Source organism: Lycium barbarum, chromosome 1 (assembly GCF_019175385.1).
Source record: "Lycium barbarum isolate Lr01 chromosome 1, ASM1917538v2, whole genome shotgun sequence".
Lineage (NCBI taxonomy): Eukaryota > Viridiplantae > Streptophyta > Magnoliopsida > Solanales > Solanaceae > Lycium > Lycium barbarum.
In genome coordinates, this window is record NC_083337.1 from 143546187 (window position 1) to 143556981 (window position 10795).

At 34.8% G+C, this 10795-nt stretch overlaps 2 protein-coding genes across 5 annotated transcripts; one reads left to right on the forward strand and one right to left on the reverse strand.

The window, feature by feature from the left end:
* Positions 1–528: 528 nt before the first annotated feature.
* On the forward strand, positions 529–6801 carry LOC132641341 (UDP-galactose transporter 1). 4 transcript variants are annotated; one of them, XM_060358301.1, is made up of 6 exons: positions 529–665; positions 895–1049; positions 3574–3823; positions 4093–4300; positions 5408–5639; positions 6317–6801. In XM_060358301.1, the coding sequence occupies exons 2-6, from the start codon at positions 939–941 to the stop codon at positions 6542–6544; spliced, it is 1029 nt and encodes a 342-aa protein (XP_060214284.1). In that variant the 5' UTR covers positions 529–665; positions 895–938; the 3' UTR covers positions 6545–6801. The 4 variants fall into 4 exon arrangements, with proteins under 4 accessions (XP_060214284.1, XP_060214274.1, XP_060214293.1 ...); XM_060358291.1 differs by lacking the exon at positions 529–665 and having other exon boundaries at positions 698–1049; XM_060358310.1 differs by lacking the exons at positions 529–665; positions 895–1049 and adding an exon at positions 1523–1791.
* Positions 6802–8176: 1375 nt separating this feature from the next.
* LOC132641360 (uncharacterized) lies at positions 8177–10345 on the reverse strand. Its single transcript, XM_060358328.1, has 3 exons — positions 9705–10345; positions 8975–9096; positions 8177–8527 (listed from the first exon to the last, which is right to left on the reverse strand). Exons 1-3 carry the CDS (start codon positions 10113–10115, stop codon positions 8377–8379), a joined length of 684 nt encoding a protein of 227 aa, XP_060214311.1. The 5' UTR covers positions 10116–10345; the 3' UTR covers positions 8177–8376.
* Between the last annotated feature and the right edge of the window lie 450 nt (positions 10346–10795).

Here is a 10795-nt window from a genome sequence, read left to right on the forward strand (position 1 = left end):
TATTTAGCAAGATGTTGTATGACAAGATTTTCTTCGTATATCAGGATTTTACTCTTTAGCATTCTATTTGTACTTTTTAGCAAATATCAGGATTGTAACTGCAGAAATAGGAGGAAATAAATTTATTATGCTAAATAAATTCACTCCTAACTGTTTATTATAGAAAATCTTGTTATAAGATGATGCCATATCTGTTTAATTTGGTCATGGTATAAAAGTAAGAACATTGATTTTAATTGGTAGTTACCTGGTATTATTTCTAACCAAACATGTTAAAACGGTAGGGAAAATGGAAGAATATGAAAAGTTTTTTACTTTCTTCATATGAGTTTTGGGTCGGGTTGAACTTTTTTAGTTAATTTTTTATTTATTAGTTTTTTTTTTTTAAAAAAGAGCAAAAACTGTTATCACTATAAAGTGGTTTAGAGACATTGAAAAGTGATTTAATGACTTTCTTGTAAAGTTAAATGACTTTTATAAAAAAAATTGATAATTAAGTGATCATCCGTGAAATTTAACTAGATAAATAGGAGTGTACACAAACTTAATTGCAAAATACTCAGCATTTGAGTTCTCATTTAGTAAGTAATATAATATGCGGAGATCTGATTCCCCATTTATTAATTTCCCTATTCCAAGAGTAGAATGGTTTCCTTTTGAGCAAGGTGCGTGTGATGCAAAGCACTATTATTTATTACTACCCCTCCCCCCCCTTACAGAACAAACAAAATCACGCCCCTCTGTCTGAATGCTCAAATACTACAGTACTATTTTTGTTTGAGGAATCACAACTCACAGACAAATAAATTATGCTTTTAGCTTAGCTTTTGCTTCACAGTCTCCATTTAAATTATAATAATAGTACAGGATTTGAATTTGGGTTTGTTGTTGTAGATCTTGGTTGTTGTTAGTTAGTGAAAGAGCGTAAGTGGAGAAAAATGGAGGAAAGCAGGTTGTGTCAGTGGAGTGTGATTCGATCTGTACTTGCTATTCTTCAATGGTGGGGTTTTAATGTCACTGTTATTATCATGAATAAGTGGATCTTTCAGGTCTCCCTTCTTCTTCTCTCATACCGCCACTTGTTTTATTTTCTCTTTTAACTACTTGTACTTTTTGTTTTATGATCTCTAATTTCGTTATGCCGTTCTGCATTTGCTTGTATTATTTCTGTATGTGAATCACATTCACTTACGGTAGCTGTAATTTTTCAAATTATAATTTGGTTCATTGGAATATTGATAGAGTTGATTTCTCAAATGTTCACTCAACTAACACCTTTATTCTTGATTCCAATTTCCTTTAACAAAGAAAGTGACCTTATTAGATAATAACGATTAGTTAAATGACCATCTGAGAAATTTTGGTTTGGGACACGCAAATTGTAGCACGATCCTTGCTGGCAGTTTTGTCCTTGTCTGTAGAGGTTGAACTGGAGCTAGCTTATTTATTTTGTCTGTATGTCTTTTGTTGAACAAACATCAGGACAAGATTTGGAAGTTTATCTCTTCTTATTTTAGCTACACAACAAGTTTTTCTTCTATTGTTGCCGGATGAACTCGCTTTCCATATTTCAAGTGCTGCCAATTTTAGGTTGATGAGTGATGAGTACTCAGCAGAATTCGGGATTTTTTGTGTGGTGGACTATCTGAAATTTATTTATTCATGAATTTGCTTGAGTGATATCTCACGGGTGGTAGCGAGAAATGAAAGTCCTCCTACAGTTGACCCTTATCTTACTCGTTTCCTTCTTTCTAGGTGAATATTATTAGGAGGTGGGATAAATTAAAATAGGTATGAATTAAGAACAAATTCCGAATAAAATTTAACTGTTAGAGATTTTGTGCTTGAATGTGGTATATAATTTTACCATGACTAGGATTAAAACAGTGAAAGAAGGAAAAACACATTACAACATCCCAGAGTGGCTGATAGGATCGAGTGTCCTTAAGGGTTGTCATTTATCATGCTGTCCTCATTCTTCCGGTGATTCTGAGAGTTGTTTAAACGTCATATTAGCTACACTTTCGAGCTTAGCACCAACAGAGGCACACATTAGTGCATCAAACATACCACATCAACATTCCCCTACAATGGAATATAAACATCTGATCGTCCTCAAGTAATAAGCATGACAGGATCATGGAGTGAACTTCCTGCATCATAGCCATAACATCTGTCTCCTCAAATTAAAGAACACATAAGTAAAGTCAAATGAAAGGCATTTTCTTGTCTATAGTTTTGTTTGCTTTATTGCTTTTCTTTATAATAATGTTTTATGTGTTTTGCTTCGTCAATGACTAGTTAGAGTAACTACTGGTATGCTAACAAATTTTTTAAAGTGAATATTTTTGGCTGCTAAGATCCAACATACAAGATGTCACAGAAATGCTGATGGTATGATGGATGTCCGGTCATACAAGATTAGACAAGATAGAAAATGATCGCATTCAACGGAAGGTGCAAGTAACACACATAAAGGATAAATAAGAGATGGTTGCTTTAGGTGGTTTGATCTTGTCTCACACAAATATCGAGATGCACTAGGTCGTAAATGTGAAACCATGATGGTTGAACATGTTAAAAGAGGGACGAGGTAGACCTAAAGTAAGTCTGACAGAAGTTGTCTCAAAGAATTTACAATCTCTTCGTATCCATGCAGACTTTAGCCAAAAATGGGAACAACAAAGAAAAAGATCTATATAGGTGATACCAACTAGTTGAGAAAACTTAGGCTTGTTGGCACACTTATATTAGTCCAATATTTGCTAGGAGTATTAATCTGGCTGAGGAATTGTTTGTCAGTATAAAACATAGAGAATTTTTAAGGTTAGAGAACCTAAATTATTGTATTATTGGAATAAGATGAGTCTAAAGGGAGCTAAAGGGATAGTTGTTGACACCATCAGCTTGCAAGTGAGGCTTAGTTGATGTTGTTGTAGTGTCGATATTTCAAGAATGTGCTTTGCTGTAATTATGATACTCCTGGAACCTGTCTCCTGGTAGGGTGTTGTTGATTAATGTCAGATGTCTCAAAGGTGAATTTAGATCTGATTATGTTTTAGGCTTTTATTATCTTGTAGTCCTGAAATGCAACTGTGAAGCCTTCCTCTGTAAACTAATTTTACTGCAGCAATCTGTGTTTGTTGTGGTCTTGCTTCTTCTTTTTAGAGTGTTGGTTGCTGTGGATCACAAATTCACAATTCCTAATTAGGCATTGAGGACTTGAAAAGAAGCACTTCCTATGACAATGCATACTTCTGCTGAATCTTTTCACTTTTGTTTTGTTATGGAAATACAGAATTTTAGAGAGGTATAGACTACATGAGCATTTCATGCCAAATCAGTTTCAATTTAAGCTCCTCATTGTTATAGATGCAAAAGTTATGTCATAAAATTCAAATATCTCAAGGTAGTTGGAGATGGTGCATGTTTTACATGTTCAATAATTTGTACTTACTCAATTATCTTTCTGTTGTTTGAGATATTATTATCTCTATTATCACTTCCATTTTTTAGTGTATGAGGTTATGATTACAAAGAACTAATACTATGTTGATCTTTAATCCTTTGCAGAAAATGGATTTTAAGTTTCCTTTGACAGTGTCTTGCATACACTTTATTTGCTCAGCTATTGGTGCATACACGGTTATTAAAGTGCTAAAGCTTAAGCCTCTTATTGTGGTTGACCCTGAGGATCGTTGGAGAAGGATTTTCCCCATGTCCTTCGTGTTTTGTATCAACATAGTGCTAGGCAATGTCAGCCTGCGCTACATCCCTGTTTCGTTCATGCAAACGATAAAGTCATTCACCCCTGCAACTACAGGTGATTTTTGGGTAGAACACTAATTATTTACTAATAAAGAATTCATGGGACAAGCTTGTCAAGGAAGATGTAATAGCACACACTAAAATATTTCAACAACTCTTCTTGACTGTTGCTTCACCTGTGTGCTTATATGTTTCGGGATAATGGATTAGTAAATTTTTGTGTCCTTAAGCGATGTAACAAACGTTTTCATCTCATTGTGCTGCTTTTCCAATTGTTCCTCCTTTAACAATGGAGGGCCCCTGACTGCCATGTCTTTGGAACAGTTATTTTGCAGTGGTTAGTTTGGAGCAAGCACTTTGACTTGCGCATTTGGGCTTCTTTGATACCTATTGTTGGAGGAATTCTCCTCACCTCCATCACAGAGCTAAGTTTCAACATGTTTGGATTTTGTGCGGCCTTATTTGGTTGTCTGGCTACATCCACAAAAACTATTCTTGCAGAGTCTCTACTGCATGGTTACAAGTTTGACAGGTAGTAATCTCTCTCTTTCTCTCTCACACACTCACACACACTAATATAGACACTTTCCCCCCTTATTTTGCTAGGAAGGTTGGGGAGAGGCCAGTTTTACTTTCCTATTTCCATGGGGAAGACCACCAGTCTAGGTGGGGACTCCTATTGTTGCTGTTAGTTTAACTGTCACCATGAAAGAAGAGTTAAACATGATAGTTCCTCTTCAGGGTTCATCACCTTGTTGATGGTTTTACCTGGGCATATCATCACAAAATAGTGAACAAGCTAAAAAGGAGGAGATGACTATCTTAATACCTCCTATCCGGATTCCAACCAAAGATATACGTTGTAGGACCAGTTTAGTGAATTAATTTAGAGTGAAATAACTCGAGATTTAAAATTTGCACCAATGATCAGAGAAATTCTTTTACCTTGACAAGGAAAAAGAAAATTACATAAAAGGGAATAACAAAGGAATTCAACCTCTTGAATTTTCTTTTTTTTCTCAAATTCAATCAGTTTGCTTATCCTTGTCTGTTTTTACTAGCCTTCTTAAGGAAGATATTATTACTGATGTTTTTTTATTTTTTTTATTTTTTAAAGATTATAATTTAACTCTGATGAGGGAAAGACAGGAGTCTGCAGTTATTCTTAAGTCATGTGTTTCGTTTATCTCTAGAATTATCATCAGTTTCTTTGAATTCACCAGACCTGTTGGAGCCAAATTTAGCTTATCCATTTCTATCCTGATAGATTGTTTTCAAGTTTCACATTTTTATTCAAATGAGAATATAGCCGTATTTTTCTAACCCTAAATCCTTGTTTACATGAACATCCTATGAGAAAGAACCGCTAAATTAGAACCTCTGATGACATTTCTTTTCCTGAATTTTTTTGTTGTGACATCATATCATGTGGCTGATCAGAAATAGCAGTTATTTCTCAATGAATCAAAATTTGCATTTACCTATCAACTGTAGAAAGAAAAAGAATAGAGTTGGCTCCCAAGATAAAGTTGTACATGTGTATTGGATCAACAAAATTATCGTATTAATTTGTACACTGCTCTTAATTTTGGCAACATTTTTTTCACACGTAATGTTGATGTACTTTTATATTTTGTAGCATAAACACAGTTTATTATATGGCGCCTTTTGCCACAATGATCTTGGCATTACCAGCCTTACTACTGGAAGGCCCTGGAGTAGTGGCATGGTTGCAGACGGATCCCCCACTTCTTTCATCCTTCTTTATTATTTTTGGCTCTGGTGTGCTGGCCTTTTGCCTCAATTTCTCTATCTTCTACGTCATTCACTCTACCACAGCAGTCACCTTTAATGTTGCTGGAAACCTTAAGGTACGAGTTATGCTCTTAGTTTGTTTGTTAATGCTTATGGTTAGTTTCTTCTATGAAAATAATTGTTGTATATATTTTCTGGTATTCATGCATAACCAGAGCCAACAATTTTTATGGGCCGTGAATTCACACTTCTAATAATTCTTTATTTGTTAGCTCATCTGATTTGGCATGTCCAATTGCATTTTGGTGGTTTGGTCCCTTGACATTGTTAAGCTAGATCTCATCGTGACACATGTGCATTGTATACATGTGCCAAAATTATCTCAGTGACCAGTGTGAGCATATATGGTAGGATTTTGCTTTTAACTGATCTCGATGCTTAATCAGATGTTGACAAACTAAAAAATTGATTCATTACTTCAACCTATGAAAGTTGAAATTACGGATTGATGTTCTCAGATCGAGCTAACGTTGGGATAGCCCTGATTGCATGTGAAATAAGACAATACAAACAAATCCTCTTGTGAGCGCACAGCTAAAATTGAACCATTTCAAACACTACCCACCTAACTTGTCAGCTTCTGTGTTTGCTGTCACCATATTCCTTATTAAAGTCACAACATCTAAATGTGTTATTTTCTTGTTTATAAAGTTCTGCAATTCATAGGAAGACTTTTTCTAATCAATAGTAGTGACTTTCACTTAAAATTTCTTTGTATTTTTTACTTTTACAGGTTGCAGTTGCTGTAACTTGTTCATGGCTTATCTTTCGAAACCCAATCTCAATGATGAATGCCGTTGGTTGTGCAATAACACTTGTGGGATGTACATTCTATGGGTACGTGAGGCACATGCTCTCACAACAAAAACAAACACCAGGCACTCCCCGTACACCTCGAACCCCAAGAAAAAGTATGGAGTTTGCCCCTCTAGTAAACGACAAGTTAGAGGATAAGGTTTAATGCCAGGTGTACTTGAAACCTGAACTGGCTAAAAATTTGGTATAGAAGAGAAGTATAAAGAAGAAATGAATCGTACATTGTTGTCTAATTTACTGTTTAGGTAAATCAAATGCTGAATCTCTTATTTAACTTATTTATTTACCTTCATCCCCTGCTCCAAATTGGCTAGATTTGGTTTTTATTTTGCCTATAGAAGAGAATTACACAGAACTGATTCATTCACTTTTGTCTAATGTACCATCTAGGCTCTTCCCATACCAGACCTTTTATTTACCTCATTTCATCCCCACTCCCAGCTGGTTAGTATTCGGGTTCTTAGTTTTCCAACAACTTTTACTGTATTTATTTTTGTAAAGCTAGTTTTTCCGTTCAAGATATGTCATGAAAAATAGTGAAGATCTGACTATGCAACCATTTCTTTTTTCTCCCTGTTGCTTCTTGTTCCTAGTGTACACTTTGAGGAGGGTCTTACTCTGTCTCGCAACAAATATCGAAACCCAACTGTTACATGATTTCTTACTTATGATGTGCCCTAGTTCTTTGAAATTAAGGGAAGCAATATTATAAAAAGGATTATTTGAAGGCATAGGGTGTGTCATGTGTGCGTGTTCAATCTTATAGTTGCATACGTATAATGCCTTCTTACTTGTCTAATAGTCGCTGCTGCTATATTTCCCCCCTTAATCAAGGATTATCGTAAAAGGAAGCAAAATTTGCAAATAGTTTAAGAAAATGGTCTACGTGCTACTTTAAGTTTGTTGAGCATTATTTTATTGTACTGTAGCCTGAACATTGGATTGCTGAAGAACTCCTCCAAAATGGTTAATTTGAGTAGTCTTTTATAACCACATAATTTGACTATAGCCCTTCTCTAGAAGTAACAGTTTGAGCATGTTCATCACTTGTGGACTTGTGGTGATGCACTGCAAATTAACGTTGATGGGAACCTTCAATAAGAGTCAACTTCGGCTGTCTATCAATTTCCCTCGAGATGTTCTGTCGGCCTTCTGCTTCTTGGGCTATTATCTTGATTTGGGTCTTAGACTTTGACTTGAAATTGGACTTACCTAAGCCCATATACCAAAACGAGCAATATGTCCACTTTTTGTCAAGGATAAATCATGTCCTTGAAGGTGTTTCAACTTCAGCACCACTCTCTACATTCACCGCTACAAGAATGATGCTTATATGTGTGACGATCTTTCACAAAATAGATAAGAATTAGGTGGTTTCTGAGAAAAATACGATCATGGGGTAGTGACTAATTAGTACAGTATAAGTGAGTAGCTAGTACTCCTAGTTGGTATGTAATAGGATAACTAAACAAGTAGTAAAGTATAAGATATAAAAAAAAGGTTATGATCGTTTTTTATGCAAGTAATCTTGTTTTCTGAAGCACGGCTCTTCGAATTTATAGCAACCTCAAAACTCTAACTTTATACTTAAATGCAATTTCTACAAGAAATCAGCAGACTAGCTTTTTACTCTGAATTTTGATCGTTAGATGGTCTTTTTCCCTTCACCCAAGAAAATCATTTTAACCATCTCTATATTTTGCCTCGAGTAATGCCGTTACTAGCTCCACCACTGGCTTCAACCACAACAATGGGTTAATTAGCTGGTAGAAAGGGAGAAGATAACACAATATTGTATTTCACACAAATAACAAGTTTTCAGTTAGCATTTAGATATATATATAAAAATTACAGACCAGAAGAGTCTTTTTTCAGGGAATGCTACATGGGAAATAGTACTGAAAGCTCTCTACACAAATTATTATCCAAATTATAGTGAGTGATATTAACTCCTAAACTAAACAACTCAATTAAGACTTAGGCCAAGAGCCAGAAATTCTTTTGCCATCTAGTGCTGATAAGGTATCCTCCCATGCCTTTACTTTGCTTCCTTACTCCTATTGTCAAGCAATCCAATGTGTTGATGCATTGTTCCACAAATTCCTCTTCACTGCTCTTCCCACACAGACTGTAGTAGTAGAGTTGCAAAAATAAAGGAAAATATTATGTAAACAATGAAATTTGGAATAGTAAGTACCCTTTGGACTTGTTTTTTTCTTCAAGATTTTGAAGAATGGAGTTTTACATAAAAAATCAAAAAAACAATTCAAATAAAAGTGTTGTTTATAAAAAAAATGGTACATTATTTCAACCGAAAACTTGAAATATGGAATCTCAAGTTTTCATTCACAGAAATTCAAATGTGTTTTCATGTCCAAACAAAATTTCGACTTCCAAGGTACCCTTTTTGTCAACTTAACTTAAAATACTTTTTTTTCCCGAATATCAACCAATTCGTATCCAAATGCCTTACTTAAAAATTCATAGACTATCCAAAGAGTTAACTAAACTGGGAAATAGCAGAACTTGGAAAATAAATAAAATGAAAAAAGTGAATAGGAAATGATATAATTACCAGCTAAGCAGAGAAGAGGGCTTTTTCTGACCCAAGACTAAAACAGACACCTCCAGCTTCTTCACTTGACTCATTACTGTTGCCATTTTTGGTCCTTGTATGACTAGTGCTTCCACTTCAACCTTAAAAAAAACAAATACAAAGGATCATAATGCTAAAAAATGAATTATTTCAAGCTTGTTTGGTAACTAGGGAAAGAAAAAGAAAAAAGAAGGCATAATAGAAGTGGGGAAAATGCAAAAGCCAGTGCACGAAATCATTAGTACTGTTCCTTGTTTGGTTGAGAGAAAGAAATAAAAGATCTGAAAACACTCTGAAAAGGAAAAGAAGAAACTGTCACCAGTAATGATTTCCCCTCTTTATTATTTCGTGCATTTGAAAGGACAAGCAAACACAGAAAATACATTGAACAGTGAGCACAAGACAGAGAGATGCTTCAGCGTGCACATGAAAATAAATGCAAGAAAAAAAAAACCACCACCACAATATTCATGCCGAGAACAGATGCATTTTAAGGAATTTATTAGTACCAAGAATCTTTGGTTTTTAGCCTAATGTAAAATCTAAACTCACCAAAAAAAAAAAAAAAACAATACGTTACTAGCTACTAACAATCTGAGATACATTACAACCAATCTCAGAACTATTGTTTATAAAAAAGTTTAGCACTTGAACATTCTTTTAAAGAAAGCATGCAGAAACACAAATGCACCCAAACAAAGGGACTTACTTCAGGTTTGCAAGCCTTACAGAGAGATCCAAGAGAACTAGCAAGATGCGCAGCAGATGATGAATCACAAGATCCCTTATTACTATTATTATTATGACAAGTAGTAGAAGAAGAAGAAGAATGAGGAACAATATGAAGGAGAGTGAGTATATCTCCTTTATTAGTAACATGTGTTAAAGCCCACATCATAGCATGCTTACTATGTGAACTTTGATCCACCACAACCATTACTCTCTTCCTCATAACTAACCCTCCATTCCCATTATAACCATTTGTTAATCCCTCCATTTGCTTCCAATTTGAACCATGAAATCCACCATTGTTTCCACCACCACCCCATCTCTTTGAAGTTGATTTCCACCCTTCTTTCCCACTCAGTTGCCTCAAAAATGAACTCGAACTCATTGGCATTTTCTTGATTTCTTTCTACTAATTTTTCACTCTACAAGTTGCGCTCAACACATGTACTATATTTTGTTTTTCATTCAACCCAAGATAGTGCAGCTGAGTAGAATAATGGAAGACGGTATTTGGTGGTGAAAAGATATGTATGATTTTAATGTTAATTTATTGTATCTCCACTCTACTAAGGGGAAAAATGGGGTCACGGGTATCACTGAGCTAGTTATGGCTGTACTCTCTGGAGATATATTATTATATTGAATTGAATATGGTGACAGTTTTGATGATGAAACGGACTCTTTTTTTCATTTTTTATTCCGTACTCTTTTGCTTTTAAGGGCCTGAACACGAATCTTTTGTACAAAATTTCGTTTGTCCAATTAGTACTACCACTCTCTCGGCCGTTTCATTTTAGATCTTTGAAAACAAAAATAAAATAAAAATTGGTGTATATATCAAAAATAATTTTGGAAGTTTCTGGTTATTGTACCACTAGAAGAACATGTTACTATTAATGAATTAAATGCCTTGGAATGAAAGAGATTTTTTAATCCACTACAAGAAAGCTACTATAAATAATGTAATTATGAATTTGAAGAGTTTGATCTTGGCTCAGGATGAAAACTGGTGGCATGCTTAACGCATACAAGTCGAACGGGAAGTGGTTTTTCTAATAGTGGATCAGAGTA

Coding starts and splice junctions, on each gene's coding strand:
- LOC132641341 (XM_060358301.1), top strand. CDS start 939: ATGGAGGAAAGCAGGTTGTGTCAGTGGAGTGTGATTCGATCTGTACTT. Junction 4,301..5,407: donor CATGGTTACAAGTTTGACAG/GTAGTAATCTCT, acceptor TATATTTTGTAG/CATAAACACAGTTTATTATA. Junction 5,640..6,316: donor ATGTTGCTGGAAACCTTAAG/GTACGAGTTATG, acceptor TTACTTTTACAG/GTTGCAGTTGCTGTAACTTG.
- LOC132641360 (XM_060358328.1), bottom strand. CDS start 10,115: ATGCCAATGAGTTCGAGTTCATTTTTGAGGCAACTGAGTGGGAAAGAA. Junction 9,097..9,704: donor GTAAGGCTTGCAAACCTGAA/GTAAGTCCCTTT, acceptor GTTTTTTTTAAG/GTTGAAGTGGAAGCACTAGT. Junction 8,528..8,974: donor CCCTCTTCTCTGCTTAGCTG/GTAATTATATCA, acceptor CTACTACTACAG/TCTGTGTGGGAAGAGCAGTG.